This window comes from Macrobrachium rosenbergii, chromosome 30 (assembly GCF_040412425.1).
Source record: "Macrobrachium rosenbergii isolate ZJJX-2024 chromosome 30, ASM4041242v1, whole genome shotgun sequence".
Lineage (NCBI taxonomy): Eukaryota > Metazoa > Arthropoda > Malacostraca > Decapoda > Palaemonidae > Macrobrachium > Macrobrachium rosenbergii.
Genome location: NC_089770.1, coordinates 32,840,645 through 32,859,881, shown reverse-complemented (window position 1 = coordinate 32,859,881; position 19,237 = coordinate 32,840,645). Strand labels below are relative to the sequence as shown.

General features: G+C 39.0%; 1 protein-coding gene across 4 annotated transcripts in view; it reads right to left on the bottom strand.

Annotated features, from left to right (window-relative positions):
• Ogg1 (8-oxoguanine DNA glycosylase) overlaps window positions 1-19,237 on the bottom strand; it is a 510,811-nt gene that overhangs the window by 451,616 nt on the left and 39,958 nt on the right. Inside the window, exon 2 of one of the 4 annotated variants that reach the window (XM_067132075.1) lies at window positions 15,025-15,279. The exons of 2 other annotated variants lie outside the window; for them this stretch is intronic. In XM_067132075.1, the coding sequence (XP_066988176.1) occupies window positions 15,025-15,044 (20 nt within the window). In that variant the 5' untranslated portion in view covers window positions 15,045-15,279. The remainder of the gene's footprint in view (window positions 1-15,024; window positions 15,280-19,237) is intronic. One more of the 4 variants, XM_067132076.1, reaches the window with a different exon arrangement.

The following is a 19,237-nucleotide window of genomic DNA, read 5'->3' as shown; positions in this document are numbered from 1 at the left end:
TTTGGCCCGTGAAAGGAGGCCGTGAGGTCTTGCATATTGGGCAGAGGGTAGTGGTCGGGCTCCGTTGCAATGTTGAGCCGTCTGTAGTCGCCGAACAGGGTCTCCAGGAGCCTCCGGTTTCTGCACCATGTGGAGGGTCCAAGGGGCCCATGGACTGGAAGCTTTCCTGCAGATGCCCAAATCCATTCCATCTCCTAGCGAATGCTTTTTCGCCTCCTGAAGAGACGCTGAGAGGAAGCCTGGACAGGTGGACTGCATGTGTCAGGGGCCCTTTAGTCACTATATGGTGGTATATGCTTGTGCTACTGGCTGGGGCCCATTAGACTTGGCGATGATGAATGGCACCTGGCCAAGATACCTCAGGGAACTCCGCCAGAAGGTGTCACGTACTGGGTATCCCAAAAGCTGCAAGGCGCTGATGGTGGGTCTAGGTCCCGCCGTTAAATGGGAGATTGTTCGGCAGAAGTTGGTATCGGGGGGCGCTGCAGGTAAAGGTTACTGCTGCTTTATTACAGATCCAGGCGGTGGACGTTTGAGATCTCTCCAGTGCGGCCCTGACTGACGCCTGGGTGAGAGGCAATGGAATTGACTGTGACCTGAGGTCGAAACAATAAACAATAATATGCAGTAAACGCAGTACAAATTCCAATAGGTGAAATATACAGAGACTACAATATAGATACAGTCTTGATGCCTGTGAATGAAGAAACATGTGATACACAATTTATTCATCAAGTGACATTCACCCAGCTGTATAAATACCATAAAGTAAAAATGATTAAAATGCGTGACCTGGCACGTTTTAGGCGTGACTAATTGAGCTTGAAGAAAAGGGTAGTCACCAAAAGAAAACAAGCTCAAATAGAGACTTAATTAATGGGTACATCCAACACTATCCTGGCGCCGAGCTGAGCTGACTTTACAAACCTTTACTATCGGTTCTAGTGGCCGCTTTCCTCTTTCTAGCTTAGAGATGAGATCATGAGAGGCTAAGTTCTTCCACATCTTCTCATCTCAACCTACACACTCATCACACGTTAGATAAGTTGAACAGACCTGACCTCTGCAAGAAGAACAAATGGTATGAGCATCATATGAAGCTTTTAGTTACTGCAGCCTTTGCTGCAATACCAAAAACTGGATGAGCTAGAGTCTGACATAATCAAAAACTAGACAAAAAAGTTACAAAAGTTAATATCCACTGTGAAAATATTCCCAGAGAACACTAAGGAAATAAATAGCCTAACAGTGAATCTCAAAAAGAACTACCAAACTATTAAAAAAACATCGATCGGCAAATCTCGCTAAGAGAAAAAGCTGGCCAACACAAAAATCACAAACAATAATCAAATTCAGACAGAAGTCAAAATCAATAATAAAAAGTCAAAATCTTTTGTTAAACAACAAAAAACTAGTGCCGAAGGCAAACAATTCAGAATACTTCACCAAAACGGGAAGCTAACAAAGACAATTCCAAAAACCAGGCTGCACTCCTACAACTGTGTAAGCTCTCGAACGGCAGAAAACAAACTGAACACTTTTCAAAGGTTGTTCCTCGCCTTCCCAGAAAGCGGGTGGGGCCTATTCACCGACTTGGACGGAAGAAGTAAAGTATTGCCGTGAATTTCTAAAATTCAAGCTGCCGTCAAGTAGAAAACTACAGCAATGTAATTACTGGGTAAGTTACTTAAATAATACTTCATTTTATCATAAAAAGGTTATTTTTCTATAAGTAACTTACCAAGTAATTGCGCAGCTCATTCCATATTGTTAGGGGGTGGGAAAGACCATGGACATAATCTACTTCAAAGCATTAACCCTTAAACGCCGAGCCTCTATTTACAAAAGTGTCTGTCGTATGCCGGCGGGGTTTGAGAGTTAGTGCCAAAGCGGAAAGAAAGTTTTTTAAAAATCACAGCACGCTTAGTTTTTAAGATTAAGAGTTCATTTTTGGCTCCTTTTTTTCTCATTGCCTGAAGTTAGTATGCAACCATCAGAAATGAAAAAAATATCATTATCATATATAAATATTGGAATATATAACAGGGCAAAAAAAAAATTTCATATTTAATTGTATACAAATCGCGCTGTGAGCATAACGGTTAAAGCTAATGAGGTTTTTTTTTTCGTTGTATTGTACACTAAATTGCGATGATTTTGGTATATAACAAATTGTAAAACAATCAAAGCAACACAGAGAAAATATTATCACAAAATGATGCATGAATTCGTAACGAGCAGAAGTAAAAAAAAAGTTTTTTTTCAAAAACTCACCATAAATCAAAATATTGTGCTAGAGACTTCCCGTTTGTTGCAAACTGAAGGTAAATGATTTAATATTACTAGAATGTAAGAGTTTTAGCTTACAATTGCAGTTTTCGCCCATTTCGGTCGAGTTAAAGTTGACCGAAGGTCGAATTTTTTCTATTTATCGTGATTTATATGAAAAGATTTCAAAATTGATAAAAGCCACAACCATGAGTTATTTTTGTTGTATTCTACATGAAATTGCGCACATTTCCATATATAAAACGTTATGTAACGACTATTATAAAATGGTGCAAAAATTATGACAAAGTGGCTAAAGAATTTCTGAGACTTTCAGCAGTGTTAGCGCGTGCAGACGTAAGGGAAAAGTTTTTTCAAAAATTCACCATAAATCGAAATATTGTGCTAGAGACTTCTCGTTTGTTGCTAAATGAAGGTAAATGATTGAATATTACTAGAATGAAAGAGTTTTAGCTTACAATTGCATTTTTCGACCATTTCGGTCGAGTCAAAATTGACCAAAGGTTGAACTTTTGGCACTTATCATGATTTATATGAAAATATGTCAAAATTGATAAAAGCTACAACCATGAGTTATTTTTTGTTGTATTCTACATGAAATTGTGCACATTTTCATATATAAAACTTTATGTAACGGCTAATAGAAAACGGTGCAAAAATTACGACAAAGTGACTAAAGAATTTCTGAGATTGTAAGAGCCTGACGCTGTCTCTTCCAAACACGTGCATGTTTGTGTGTTCGTCGTCCATCGGAGTGGCGAGACGTTTGGCGTCTTCACAAACAGAAACATACACACAGTTTGATACAGAAGATTCGTTGGAACATTATGAGTACATGATTAGAATGCTTGCACGGCAATGCAAGTAGTGGTGATTGTACATACATCAAGACAACAATGGTTAGGGAGAAACAGACGGAAATATTGTATGGTTGAAATCGCGTTCCTTTAGAGAAAGAAAACGAGATGCTCTTGTTGTCTTGTCCACTCCGATGGACGACGAACACACGAACACACACGCGTTTGGAAGAGACGGTGTCAGGCTCTTACAAGATTTTCAGCAGTTAGCACGGACGTAAGGTAAAAGTTTTTTCTAAAATTCACCATAAATTGAAATATTGTGCTAGAGACTTCTTGTTTGTTGCAAAATGAAGGTAAATGATTGAATATTACTAGAATGTAAGCATTTTAGCTTACAATTGCATTTTTCGATCATTTCCGTTGAGTCAATGTTGACCGAAGGTTGAAATTTTGGCACTTATCGTGATTTATATGAAAATATGTCAAAATTGATAAAAGCTACAGCCATGAGTTATTTTTTGTCACATTCTACATGAAATTGCACACATTTTCATTATAAAAACTTTATGTAACGGCTAATAGAAAACAGTGCAAAAATTACGACAAAGTGACTAAAGGATTTCTGAGATTTTCAGCAGAGTTAGCGCAGACGTAGGGAAAAAGTTTTTTAAAAAATTCACCATAAATCGAAATATTGTGCTAGAGACTTCTCGTTTGTTGCAAAATGAAGGTAAATGATTGAATACAGGTATTCCCCTACTTACGATGGGGTTAGGTTCCAAAAAAACCCATCGTTTGTTGAGAAAATCGTAACTCGAATATGGCCTAGCCTACAATAGGGTAATCAGTACCATCTATACATATATGGTAGCCTAGCCCACACTACACAGTATACTTTATACATATATGGTATAGTAATTATTAGTGTCAGCTAATTCTGCAGGTTCAATGCAGACTGACATGATAAGTCAGTATAAAGAGAAATTGAATAACAAACAAGGCCTGGCCTGCACTTTCGTATATCATATGCGGTAGCCTAGCCTACATTATACTGTATTCTATTTTCACATAACACCGCCGTATTATACAAACATCAAAATAACGAATGTGCATATTTTCCATGGATCTTTTAAAAAGTTATGCTTTACTACACTGTATCCAATCGTAAATATTCTTATACTGCTTTTGCATTATAAATTCCGATCATAGCGATCAAATGTTTTGGTTTCGGAATCGATCACATGGTCTTTATTTCGAAGCATTTAACTCGGTTCAGAGGGCATTTCTTGCTTCTAGTTAGCGTAAATGAATCTCTAGATACTTTATTTATAAGGGACATATGTATTTTTCGTTATACGAAGTGTTTTTATGTCGAAATATAACTTAAATATGTCTCGTGAAATTATTTTAGCCATTTTTTCGTTAGTAGATGACGTTGGCGGCTGGCCGTTTGTTTTGTGTAAACAAAGAAAATCAAGATTCCGTTCGCTATTTTCTCTTGATTTCATCATCATACCACGAGCTTTTCGTATGTATCTTTTATCGGCGTGAAAACAGCAGTAATATGTGTTCTTTCATGTTCAGTAGTTTTGATTAAAATACTTTCCAATTTTATTTGCCGTCGAGTTTCATCCATGCTGCCAATGTACGATAATTTATAGTCATTAGCAGCTTGAACATTCTTTTCTCAGCGTCAGCTACAACTTGCAGCTTAATTTTACTGCAGCAGTATATTTCCTTGCCGATCTTTTCTCCAAAGCGGATAAGGGTAGTGTAAAAACATATCAGTACTTAACGTCATTTTTAACATAACTACGATAATTGTTTAACCGTACGATGGTTGAAATACAAGCAAAACAGTTGTTATCCGATTCGGTTATTAGCAAAACAACAGAGTCTCGTTCGGTTGTTTATGGCTGTACGCATTTTCGCAAGAGTATAAGGTTATTAACAATGCTTTTATTATTCTCTTACTTTTTTAACTAGAAGATGGAATAAAGAGATGGAGAAAAAGAAGTTGGTCTATTGTAAGTTGGGCTTTCTTGCTGCCTGATTCTATGGCAATTGTAGTGTACGCTGTTGCTTGTGCCCGCTCGAAATTTAAAAATATTTTCTAAATATTGTCGTACCGGTATTAATTGCTAACTCCATTGTAAACTCGAATTATCGTAAGACGAATTATCGTCACTCGTGCACTACCTGTATTTACAAACACACAAAAATTGCACACTAACACTGACCTATTTTAACTTCCGACACCACGAGGGCAAGTGAGGTCAGCTCATTGAATTAATGTACCTATTCCAGCCTCTCGGGCCAACGTATCGTACACCGTATGCTGCCTGATTGTACGTTGTTGCCTGCGCCAGTCGCCCGCGAAATTTAAAAATACGTATTTTCAAAATATTGTCGTATCGATATTAATTGCTAATCCCATCGTAAAAGCGAATTATCGTAAGTCGAATTATCGTAACTCGAGCACTACCTGTATTACTATATGTATGAGTTTTAGCTTACAATTGTATTTTTCGACCATTTCGGTCGAGTCAAAGTTGACCAAAGGTTGAAATTTTGGCACTTATCAAGATTTATATGAAAATATGTCAAAATTGATAAAAGCTACAACAATGAGATATTTTTAGTTGTATTCTACATGAAATTGCACACATTTTCATATATAAAACTTTATGTAAAGGCTAATAGAAAACAGTGCAAAAATTACGACAAAGTGACTGAAGAATTTTTGAGATTTTCAGCAAAGTTAGCTGATGCTTTCTTTTGGGATAAGAAAGAAATTTGCGCATGTGCAGCTGGGTCACACTTGTAAACAAAACAACAGCGTGATCCGTGAACTCCCAGCATCCCTCAAGGCGCGATTTAAAATTTTTCGCAAACGAGGCCTATAAGTATTTTTCCGCGAATATTTAAAAAAAACTTTTTGTAGTCAATTTATTTTACGTCCACTCGGCACCCAACAGACAACTTTTGTTGACGTAAAATACGTCCAGTCGGCGCTAAAGGGTTAATTGCTAAAGTAAACAGTGTGCCACTAAGGACACTTCCCTGTGGAACACCATTTTCAAGTGGAAATGTTCTAGACAGATCATCATCAACTCTCACCTGAAAACTGCGGTTTGTCAAAAAGTTCTGTATAAACCTAGGTAATGTCCACGGATGCTGTTGTTTTGTAAAGTTTTTAATATAGCATACCTCCATGTAGTATCATATGCTTTTTCATTGTCAAAAAAGACAGCTACAGTAATTTCTTTTCGTTCAAAACCTCTACGTATATGGTCTTCTAAGTTACAGAGAGAATTCAATGTAGATATGTTACCGATTTATCAGAGACCCCGGCCTTTCCCGGCTCCGGTAATGCGAGAGATTGAAGAGCAGTGTGAAGAGTTGGAATAGATAAGAGTGACTGAACTCAATAAGAGTGCTTGGAATAGTCCAATTGTGCCCGCAAGAAAGCCTGATGGGAGTCTGCGAATGTGCATTGATTATCGGAGAGTAAATGAGGTGACAGTGAAAGAAAGATTCCCTATGTGTGTACAATATGCATGGGACGAGAGTGTTTAGCAAGATGGATCTGGTAAGGGAGTATTATCAAATGCCAGTGGCGGAGGATTGTAGACCGATAACCACCTTCTCGACTACGAAAAAACAGTATCAGTTCTGTATTCTCAATTTTGGATTGGCAAATGCCCCAGCTGCCTTTCAGAGAGCAATGAATGTCGTGCCGAGCAGCCTTCCCCACGAGAATGTGTTGGTGTTTCTTGACGACATTTTGGTGATGAGTAAGACAGTAGAAGAGCACAAAGAGGTTGGTGCAAGCGGTGTTGAAGAGGTTAGCAGAAGTGGGGGTGAAAGTCAGAGCGAGTAAGTGTGAGTGGTTCGTGGAAGAGGTGGAGTTTTTGAGCCATAAGGTGCGTGAGTCTGGAGTGCGAAAAGCAGAAAAGTTTATAGAAAAAGTGAGAAATTTCCCTCCACCCAGGACTGTGAGAGAGTTGCGTGAATTTTTGGGATTGATCGAGTTTGGAAGGAAGTTTGTGGAAGACTGCTTGGGAATTGCAAAGCCGTTGTCAGAATGGACAGGCTGTGGGAAGAGTACAGTTGTGAGGTGGGATGAAAGGATGGTGAAAGCATTTAAGAAATTGAAAGAGGAAATGGCGAAGGATGTGGAGTTGGCTTACCCTGACTATAGTGCAGATGCCAGTAAGATAGAAGTGTATACGGATGCAAGTGAAGTGTCGATGGGTGGATGTTTGATGCAGAAGCAGGTGGTGAATGGAGTTGAAAGGGATAGAGTGAAAGCTTATGTAAGTAAGGCGTTTAGTTGGGCAAAGCAAAAGTATTCAAATGTTGAGAGAGAGTTGGCTGCCCTGCAGTTCTGTGTGAAAGAGTTACGACTGTTTCTGTATGGTGTGAGGTTTGTGGTATGTACTGACCATCAACCTCTAGTGTATCTGCAGAGAATGAAAGGAGTGGATGCTAGGATTGTGCGAACAGTGGAGGATTTGAGTGATTTTGATCTTGTAGTTGAGTACATCCCAAGTAAAAGATATATTGTTGCAGACATGATGTCTACACTACCTGGGGAAGGGAATGAAGAGAAAATGAAAGACATAAGACCAGAGCATTTGTCAAGAGGATTGGTGGTAGCACGTGAGAGTAAGGGGGGTGATGACTCAATGTTTGAAAGTTTGTGGTATGGATTGAATGATTTGGTAGATGAAGGTTTGAAGGTGCGGGTGCCTGGAAGTGTGAATGAACTGAGGGCAGAGGTGATTGAAGAAGTTTGCAAGAGACCTGGATGTTTGGGAGTGTCAAATGTGGAACGGTATCAGAAGAGTCTGAGGGCTATGATGTGTCCTGGAGTAGCCCCATTTCAGGAGGTTTTGGTGGCAGTGAGTAAGAAGTATAAGGTGATTGTGTCCGTACACATTGGGGGTGAGAAACCTATAGTGTATCAACATGAGGGAGTGAAAGAGAGTGAGCGTGAGTTGCATCTGCAGTGTCTGAGTGGGTTTACTATAACTGGGTGGTAGAGAAAGAGAGCTATGAAAGGAAGTATGAGGAGGAAAATGTTGAAGAGAGAACGCCAGAGTTGTTGGAAGTGGAAGATGACAGTAACGAAGCAAATGAAGGATGTTTGGTTGGTGGAAGAGACAGGTGTATGTGCGTACTCAGGAGAGGAAATGCAATGATTGTGGAAGTAGATGTCAGTGGAGGACAGTATTGTGGTTTGGTTGACACCAGAGCGCAAATATCGTTATTGAACACGTGTGATTAGGGGTGTTGAGAGAGTGAATTGGGATGTTAAAAGGAGAGTGGTGAATGTGAATAAGAGGTGATAGCAGGAAGATCGGTTGGATGGGAAGAATGAGGTTGAAGGTAAGGTTGGCAGAGTTTGAGGTGGAAGCTTGTTTTGTAGTACTGGGGGATGAGCAGATGCCATGTTTCCTGTTTGGGAAAGACTTCTTGAGGAAGAATGGATTGGTAGTGGATGTTGGGACAGGAGTTCTGTTGAAAGACGAGGTTGTAATAGGGAAGATTCAAAGCGAGGCGTGAATATGGCCAAGTTTGTGGGAATGATTGATAGAAGTCTGTAGTGGAGTTGGACAAGAGTAAGAGTGAATTGTTGACAGCGGAGGATGCTGAGGAGATGCAGTGGAAGTGTTTCATGGTGACTGAGTTGAGGGGGTGTATTAAAGAGGGAGTACCTGGAAGATGATGGTCTTTGTTGTTGAGGAAGTGGATGCGGTTTGCTGAGACTGATTGATTGATTATGGAATTTAGGTCTTGAAGATCAAGTGCCACAACCCATCAAGATTATTCAGCGCCATAATGAAGGTGAAATATGTAAATTAATGATATGATTGATAATAAATAGGTGAAGATTTTTGTTGTGTGAAGGAGTGGTGTATTTTTCAAGAGAGAAGATGGGAGAGTTGATGTATGTTCCAGTGTTCTCGATGAGTGAAGTAGGGATGTGCATGTTAGTCCATGAGAAATATGGACATACGGGAAAGTTTAAGTTGACTGAGTGTATGGAAGAGCAGATGTTTTCCCCACATTTGAAGAAGATTTGTACGGATGTGGCAGTCACATGCGAAGAATGTCAGAAGGGAAAGTATCAGAGAGTGTATGCTAGCCCGCCTGTTTTGAAGCTGAGTATGAAAGAACTGTTTGAGTTAGTGGCAATTGATTGTGTAGCTTTGCCAGTAACTGTGAAAGGAAACATGAGAGTGGTTGTTATGGTATATCAGAAGAGTAAGTTTGTAAGTTGCGCAGCTGTGAATTATAAGACTAGTGAGAATGTTGCAAGATTGGTCAGTATGGTCTTGTTGCCTGCATGTGCGAGGAAGCCGATAAGAATGTCGAGTGATAATGGGCTGGAGTTTGTTGGAAACCATTTGAGCAAATGCTGAAAGAATGGGGCATTGAGCATGTAGTAACAACTCCATACATGCCAAGTGCGAATGGGTTGGTGGAGCAAACCATAAGGACTTTGAGTAAGATGTTACAAATGTTGATGGATAGACAGAATGAATGGGATTTGTTGTTAGGAAGAGTGGTAGCAATGCATAATGGGTCAGTACATAAAAGCACTGGCATACCTCCAAGTGAGTATGTAATGAATTATGAGAGGTATGTAAGAGTAAGGTTGGATTTGAATGAAGACGAGCAGGATGTGTGGGGGCAGGCAAATGAAAGGTTTGAGAGTTTCAGAGTGGGTGATAAGAGGTTGAAGGAAGTTGTTGAGAAGGGAAGATTGACAGTGAGTAAGATGTGTGGGAAGTCTGAAGGTCCGTAGTAGTGAAAACAGCTTGGTCTAATGGATTGAGTTATGTGCTAGAAGACGGGAATGAAGAAGGAAATGTAAGGGTAATATGAGCACATTATAATCAGCTGAGAAGATGGAGAGAACCACTGAAATACATAATAGAGCATCCCATTAGGAAGTTATTAAGGGAGGAAAGGGAAAAGGAAAAGGAAAGTGAAGAAATAGAAGATATAAAATGGGGAGATAAACGGCTATGTTGGTGGAACATTAAAGAAAGCCTAAAAGTAGGAATAGGAAGAGTAAGGGTACGTTTACCGAGTTGTTTGCAGAGAGTACGCGAGATGGGTTGTTTGATTTAGAGGGGTTTGAGAAGCCAGTAGGCGTGAGGAGTGAAAATACCCTTGCGGTGTTGTTTGGTGGTAGTTTCGAAGGATTTGAGTGGGATGTGGAACGAGTGAATTTGGTGAGTACAAGGAATGTGGACGAGGATACACAGAGTTGGGCGAACTGGAAGCAACACCAAGTCGTGAGGAAGACGGTATGTATAGTGTGTGTGAGTTTCCTTTGAGTGAAAGTGTTGAAAGAGTAGGCCATGCAAATGAAAAGTCAGTGGTCCAGTTGGAGGAGTATGAATGGGTAGTAAGGAAGGGATAATGAAAAAAGGAAGAGATGTACAGCCATGTTGGGTGTTAATGAGGTTGGAGTCTGACATAAGTCTAGAGTTTGATTGAGCTTGTATAATGAAGTCTGGAACTTTTTGTTTTATGTTTTTGTGCATATTTGTTTCAAGGTCCAGAATGTGACAATCAAGTATTAAATCTTTGTTTTTTCTTTTTTTTACTTGCTGTTTGCTGAATGTGTTGGGGTGGTGTGACTTGCTCCCCTTCAAGGTGCAAGAGGCTGCCTACCTTGTGGTGGTAGCATAAAGAGAAAAATAAATAAAATTATAAGGGTTGTTGAAATTAGCGGAAGGGATAAGACAGAGAAGTGATAAGAAATGTAGAGAGCGTGAAGCTGCCAGATTGCAGGAAAGAAACATAAATACAGTTGGGTCAGGCTGCTCTTCTTCCTGTTCCTCTACACATGACTAATCCATAAAGGTGCTGATCTCAACACATTTGCCGCAAAGAAAGTGCAACGAAATCAACAACTGGCTGATGTTGAGCAAGTCAACTCCCAATCTGAAGAAGAAGTCTAAGAGACCATAGTTGGTGGCAGAACACTATAGGTTTAAGTTAAGCTTAAGTTTTAGGTTTTTTAGGTTTCTTTTAGCTCAAGACTGAAATACAGTTACAGTTCTTTAGGTTAAGGTTCTTTTGATAGAAGGGCAGGGGAAACTATAGGATTAAGACTGAGTAGAATAAGTTTGATGAACTATAGTGATAAGGTTAGTTTCTGTTCTGTAGATTAAGATTTATTAATCATGTTAAGGGCTGGTCATTGTAGTATTTAATGAAATAAATTAGGTTAAGAACCAGAGTTTTATTTAGTAACCTCTAAATTTGTTCCCATCATTCTATTAATTGTGAGTTGAATGAATTTCCACCAGAAATAAATTCTTTAAAACATACTGATCAATGCAGCAATGAACTCCGAAAGAAATCAAGCATTCAGTCAGATACTGCTCTAAAGAATAAACAGAAGTTGTGTTCAGGTAAAAGACAGATGTTAAATGAACTGATACAGTTAAGGGGACCTAATTTCTGTTCTGTATGATTAAGATTTATTAACCCATTAATCAGGACTGGACATTCCTATCTTATAAAATTGTCTGTCGGGTGTGCTGGCAAAACCATGACATATCCAGTATTAATTATTAGCTACATCCTTATGATGGTTTATGCTAAGTTACCTGTTTTTAGATGTGAAATAAATCACAACTAAACAGCAAAAATCTTACATTCTAGTAATATTCAATCATTTACTTTCATTTTGAAACAGAATTGAAGTCTTTAACCTGTTACTTATCCGAGGTGCAGATTTCAGGAGCACCTGATGAGTTGAAAAGGTCATTACTATAAATAAATTAGTGACAAGATGCAGTCACGCTTCTAAAATATGGTATAGCGAAATTCTTTGACTTTTGTTGTATATTTTTTCCAAAGGCCAATATTAGCGACCTTACATAAAATTTTATATAGGAAAATGAGAGTAGAAAGGCATGTAAAATACAACAAAAATACAACAGTTTCAATAGCTTTTAACAAGTTTGGAAATATTTTGGATAAATCAAGATAAGAAGACAAAATATCAATGGAGGTCAACAGAAAAGGAATGAAATGAGTTGCAAAATGCAATTGTAAGCTAAAACTCTTACATTCTAGTAATATTCAATCATTTACCTTCAGTTTGCAACAAATTGGTGTCTGACAGCACAATAACCCGATTTATGGTGAATTTTTGAAAAAACTTTTTCCTTATGTCCTACAGTGTATCCTCAGGGATTATAGCATTCACATGAATGTTTCATGTGTTCATTCAATATTAGCACTGCATTATGGCACCTGAGAGCTTTTTCCTGTTCAAAAGTAATTAAATGTGAAAAGCTTTGCAACATTTCATTTTTACAACTCAAACTGTAACTCTATTGTTGTAGTTTATCTTTGGCAAGTATTTGGACATAAATCATGATAAGATACACAAGAAACCTTATTAATGTTTCTCATAAATGGTCTAAAAAATGCCCTTGTAAGTCTGTTAAACTCTTATATTCTAGTAACTATTCAATCATTCATCTTCATTTTGCAAGTTGTTGGAAGTCTCTAGCATGTTTCGATTTCAGGTAACTTTGATGGAGAAACACAGTGATTAGATACAGCTGTATCCCCATGGCACAACAGAATACTGTGCATCACTGTAGACCTTTGTGGAAGTCATCTTTAGCCCGTTTTATACTGCAGCGTCTTCAAGTTTTATTGCAAACCTATTTCAGTAAAACTGAATGCACTGGTTAAAAATACTTTAACACTCAGGGTAAATGTCTTTCTGTTATATCCTTTACACCAGAATATCAACCTTGATTCAATGGAAGCCACTTAACATGATCCTAAAATGACACGCTTGTAAGCTAAAAATCATAAAAGGAGTAATATTACAACAACAGAGATTACATTCATTTTGCAACATCAATGTCAAGACCCGATTAGTACAATATTTCGATTTATGGTGAAATGAAAAACATTTATAGATACATTCTGTCAACTGCAACTCATGCAATTGCTTTGGTCAGTTGGTAATATTTGATTTTTTCTTTTTGCTAACACAGACTTGATAAAAAAATTTGAAAAGGAAAATGTAGTGGGTTTCATGTAGAATACAACAAAAGAGAACTCAAATCTCTAGCAGTTCAAGGAAAGGAATATTTTCCAAAATGTAAATAGCAAAATTCACATCAGAATCATTATATCAATGTGCTAAACCTTTTACAGAGTTTTGTTTATAGTTAATTACAAAACAATGTCCAGTAATATTTAATCAATTACATTTATTTTAACAAACTGGAAGTCTCTCCACAAAATTTCGACCTTATTAAGAATTTTTGAAAAACCCGTTTTTACGTCCGTCTCACTAATTCATGCATCATTTTTCGTGATATTTTATCTGTGTTGCTTTGAACGTGTTACCCATTTGTTATATAAAAAATCATCACAATTTAGTATTTTTCACAAAGAAAAAAAACTTCAGCTTTTACTGTATTTTCACATAATTTTATACATGACAAATGAAATTTTTTTGTGATAAAACTATTAAAATACTTTATAAGCATTTTTAAGGGTTTTTTCTTGTGATGGTTGCATACTAATCTCAAAAATAGGCAAAAAAGGAGCCAAAAAGTATTCTCTTAGTCTTAAAAACTAAAAATAGGGGAATTTTTGCAAACAGATTTTTCCGCTTTGGCGCTTTACTGCATGCTGCAAAACACACACAATATATTGTCTAAACAAGTGATGAGAAGAGGTAGACAGTAGTTAGTTAGAAAAAGGTCATGGAAGAGCAACAGTAAAAGGTCATCAACTATGACACTGACAACATTTTAAATTTGCAATTTTCCATCATTCTGATCCCCTGTAGTAAAAGCCCCAACTATTCAAGGAGATGCATTCCATCCCCCAAGAATAGATTAAATTTTGATTAAAACCCTCTAAAAACAAATTGTCTGTGAGCAACATTAAAGCTAATGAGTTATTTTTTTTCTTTGTATTGATCTAAATTGCATGATTTTGAAATGGAACTGGAAAATGATCAAAAACACAGAGAAAATAATATCACAAAATGATGCAGGAATTCGTAAGAAAAAAAAAAGTTTTTCAAAAATTCACCATAAGTCGAAATATTGTGCTAGAACTTCCCGTTTGTTGTAAATAAAGATAATTCACCTGAATATTACTAGAATGTAAGTGTTTTAGCAGTTGAACTGCAACAACCATTTCAGTCGAGTTAAAGTTGACCGAAGGTCGAAAGAGAGAGTGATTTATATGGAAATATTTCAAAACTGATAAAAGCTACAGCCAAAGGCTGAGTTATTTTTTGTTGTATTCTAATGAAATTAGGTGCATTTTCATACATAAAACTTTATGTAACAACTAATATAAAACAGTGCAAACATTACAACAATGTGACAAAAGAATTTCCGAGATGTTCAGCAAAACTTAGTTACTCAAAGGATTTTAAGAAAAGTTTTTCAAAAAGAAATAAATCGAAATATTGTGCTAGAGACTTCCAATTTGTTGCAAAATGAAGCTAAATGATTGAATATTACTAAAATGCAAGTTTTACCTTACAATTGCATTTTTCAACCATTTCGGTCGAGTCAAAGTTGACCGAAGGTTGAAAATTTGGCAGCATACTCCTGAAATACTAAAATATTTGAAAACTGATAGAAGCTACAACCATGAGTTATTTTTTGTTGTATTCTAATGAAATTGTGCACATTTTCAATATAAAACTTTATGTAACGACTAATATAAAATGGTGCAAACATTTGACAAAGTGACGAAAGAATTTCTGAGATGTTCGGCCGATGTTATTAAGGAAAACAGTTTTTTTAAAATTCACCATAAATCAAATATTGTTGGTTCAGACTTCCAATTTGTTGCAAAATGAAGGTAAATGATTGAATATTACTAGAATGTAAGAGTTTTAGCTTACAATTGCGTTTTTTCGACCATTTCAGTCAAAAAATTGACTGAAGGTTGAAATTTTTTCTCAGAATCTTTTCATGTTATGTCTCATTGATTCCATCACCCGACAGACAAACTTAGTTGACTTCCACCCTGAGTTTCTTCTTCGCCAGTCGGCGTTTCCTCCGTTAAACAGACCAGTGACATCATTTATTTAGCTCTCACAGGACAGGCCCAAATGAACTGTCTTTATTAACTATATAGTTTAGAGTTTATTAAATTCCTGCTTTTTAACAAATTTTTTATGACTGCATTAACTGAAAACGGAGATTCTAACATTTCTTTGATAACTGCAGCAAAGGTCTTGTGACTGGAAAGGTTAAGTACTGTACTGGAAAAAGAACCAATTTTAGGTATGCACAGCCACACATTCAGAATGTTAACCCTTAAACGCCTATTGGACGTATCATACGTCAACTAAAATTGTCTGTTGGGTGTCTGATTGAGGGGTGGCATGAGGTGAGCATGAAAATTTCAACCTAAAGTCAACTTTGACTTTGTATGGTCGAAAAATGATATTTTAATGATAAAATAAAGTTTGTTCATACTTACCTGGCAGATATATATATAGCTGTATTCTCTGATAGTCCGACAGAATTTCAAAACTTACGACACACGCAGTGGGAGATCAGGTGGTTAGTACCCATTCCTGCCGCTGGGAGGTGGGCATCAGGAACCATTCCCATTTTCTATTCAGATTTTCTAACGCCACTGTCTCCTGAGGGGAGGTGGGAGGGCACTATGAATATATATATCTGCCAGGTAAGTATGAACAAACTTTATTTTATCATTAAAATATCATTTTGTTCATGAGACTTAACCTGTCAGATATATATATAGCTGAATACCACCATTGGAGGTGGGTACAGACAGAATAGGATTTAGGAAAACAAATTTAAATGTAAAATTATTTTTTGTTCCTTACCTGTTAGCATAGCTGACTGCGTGATTACTGTCACCCAAGTCCGCTTCTGCTTTACTAGAGTCTCCAGCAAGGTAGTGACCTGTAAAGCTGGCGAGTTCTAGATGATCTGTCAACGGGGCGTGACCACAATGTGACTAGACCATATTGACCATACAATGAGGGCAAAAAGCAAAAACCAACCACCTGACCAACAACTAAGTTAGGATTAGTCTGCAACTAAAGCTAAAGAGTGGAAGACTGCTCCATCAATCGACCCAACAACCATAAAAACACAATCCTAAACCATTTTCTAAGCAGGATTAAAGGATAGGATGCAGAGCTACACCCTGACCCCAGGTTGTTGAAGCAGAAACGTATGGTCCCAGCGAAAAGCAGTTTTCATATGTAGTCTTCACATCTCTCAGGTAGTGTGAGGCAAACACAGAGTTGCTTCACCAAAATGTGGCACCCAGAATGTTACTGAGTGTCATATTTTTCTGAAAAGCCACTGGAGTTGCAACCGCCCTCACCTCGTGAGCATTGACTTTCAACAACTTTAAAATCAGTGTCTTGACAGCATAAATGGGCTTCCTTAATCGTGTTCCTCATGAAGAATGCCAGTGCATTCTTCGACATGGGATAACTCCTGTCTCTTCACAGAACACCATAAGTTATCCGAGGGACCGACTTTGTCCTTTTTTTTCCAAGTAGACTTTGAGAGCTCTAACAGGGCATAGAACTCTCTCAGGTTCTTGACCCAGAATCTCAGCCAAACCTTTAATTTCAAAAAATCTTGGGCCAAGGGTTAGACGGGTTTCATTTTTAGCCAAAAAGTAGGGGTTAAAGAACAAACTGCATTATGTCCCTTAAAGCCTATATGTTTACTGAAGCCTTGAAGTTCGCTAACCCTCTTCGCAGTTGCTAGAGCAGTGAGAAAAATAGTCTTTCTGGTAATGTCCCTCAATGATGCAGAACGAAGAGGCTCAAAAGGACTGGACATTAAAACCTTGAGCACAACATCCAAATTCCAAGAAGGAGGTTCTTTGCTGAGGCACCTTAGACGTTTCGAAAGATTTAAATAGATCGTGAAGGTCTTTGTTGTTAGACAAATCCAGACCTTCTGTGCCTAAAAACAGATGATAGCATACTCCTATATCCTTTGATAGTCGGAACTGCTAGTTTGACTTTTTCTCTCAAAAACAAGAGGAAATCAGCTATCTGGCTCACAGAGGTCGTGGTAGAGGAAATGCCCTTCTTGCTGCACCATCTCCTGAAGGTTGTCCACTTGATTGGTACAAATTACTGAAGAGAATCTTCTGGCTCTGGCAATAGCTTTGCCCACTGGTCTAGAAAAACCTCTCGCTCTGGCCAATTTTCGATAGTCTGAATGCAGTCAGACTCAGAGCGGGGAGGTTTTGTGATATCTCTCAAAGTGGGGTTGTCTGAGCAGATCTGACTCTCATGGGCAGAGTTCTCGGAAAGTCCACTAGGAAGGACATGACCTCTGAGAACCAGTCCCTCGAAGGCCAAAACGGGCGATCAACGTCATCCTCGTTCCTTCCAAGGCCGAAACTTCCTGATGACTTCTCCGAGAATTTTGAACGGGGAAAGGCATAAACGTCCATCCCCGTCAATCCCAGAGAAGAGCATCTACTGAGACTGCTCCTGGGTCGAGTACAGGGGAGCAGTAAAGAGGAAGCCTCTTTGTCTTGAGGTTGCAAAGAGATCTACCAAGAGGACGACCCCAAAGCCTCCAGAGTCCCTGACAAACCTCTTGATGAAGGGTCCATTCCGTCGGCAGCAGTTGTTGGCGCCGACTTAGAAGATCCGCACGGACGTTTTCTACCCCTGCAACAAACCTTGTGAGGATCGAAATATTCGAGCCTGAGCCCAAAGAAGGATGTCCTTTGCTAAGGCCGAACAGGGACCGAGAGTGAGTTCCTCCCTGTTTCTTGAGGTATGCCAGGGCCGTGGTGTTGTCCGAGTTGATCTGGACAACTCGGTTTGGACACTTGGACCTCGAAGAAAAGGAGGGCCAACTGAATCGCCCCCAATTCTTTGATGTTTATGTGCCAGGACACCTGTTCCCCTCTCCAGGTGCCTGACACTTCTTTCCCCAGTGTTGCTCCCCAACCCGATGATGGATGCGTCGGAAAACAACACTAGGTCGGGGTTCTGAAGTTTGAGAGAAAGGCCTTTTCCCAACTTTGATGGATCGAGCCACCACCTTAGGTGATCCTTCACCTATGGAAGGAAGATCTTCAGAGAAAGTTCCAGTCTTCCTTGTTTTGCCAGTTCTCTGCAAGGAAAGAATTGAAGAGGTCTGAGATGCAGTCTCCCCAGAGAAACAAACTTCTCCAGCAATGAAATGGTCCCCAGCAGACTCATCCATTCCCTCACCGAGCATGTTTCTTTCCAAGGAAGGCTGAAACTTTTTCGTAAACACTGAAACTGTCTTTCTTGTGACGGAGAAGCTCGAAAAGCCACTGAATCCATCTGAATCCCCAGATAAACAATGGACTGAGTCGGGGATCAGATGGGACTTTTCGAAATTCACCAGAAGTCCCAGGGACTTCACAAGTTCCAAGTTAACTGAAGGTCCTCCAGACACCTTTGTTTTGACGAGGCTCGAATGAGCCAATCGTCCAAATAAAGAGAGACTCTTACCACTGCAAGGTGCAACCATCTCGCCACATTCTTCATTAAGAAGCGTGAAGACCATAGGGGCTGTGCTGAGTCCAAAGCAGAGAGCCCTGAACTGGAATACCTGTCCCCGCAGACAAATCTCAGGATACTTCATCGATAGAGGATGAATAGGGACGTGAAAATAGGCGTCCTGGAGATCGAAGAAACCATCCAGTCACCTGGTCTTAAGGGCTCCTATAACCGACTGGGACGTCTCCATCTTGAACTTTTCCTTCAGAACAAATGGTTCAACCTGCTGACGTCCAGGACTGGTCTCCATCCTCCTGACTGCTTCGGGACCAGAAACAGCCTGTTGTAAAATCCCGGGATTGTAAATCTGAGACCTGCTCCACAGCTCTCTTCTCGATCATTTGTTCGAGAAGGTCGAACAGAATCTGCTGCTTCTCCTGCTGATAGGATGGCGACAGATCTCTGGGGTTGGAGACAAAGGAGGAAGAGTCAGAAATGGGATCTTGTATCCTCTTCGACTGACTTGAAGGGACCAGTTGTCTGTCCCTCTCTCTCTCCAGGCTTGGGCAAAATGAAAGAAGCCTGGCTCCAACTGGTGTCTGGAGGTCCACAGAGTCACTTC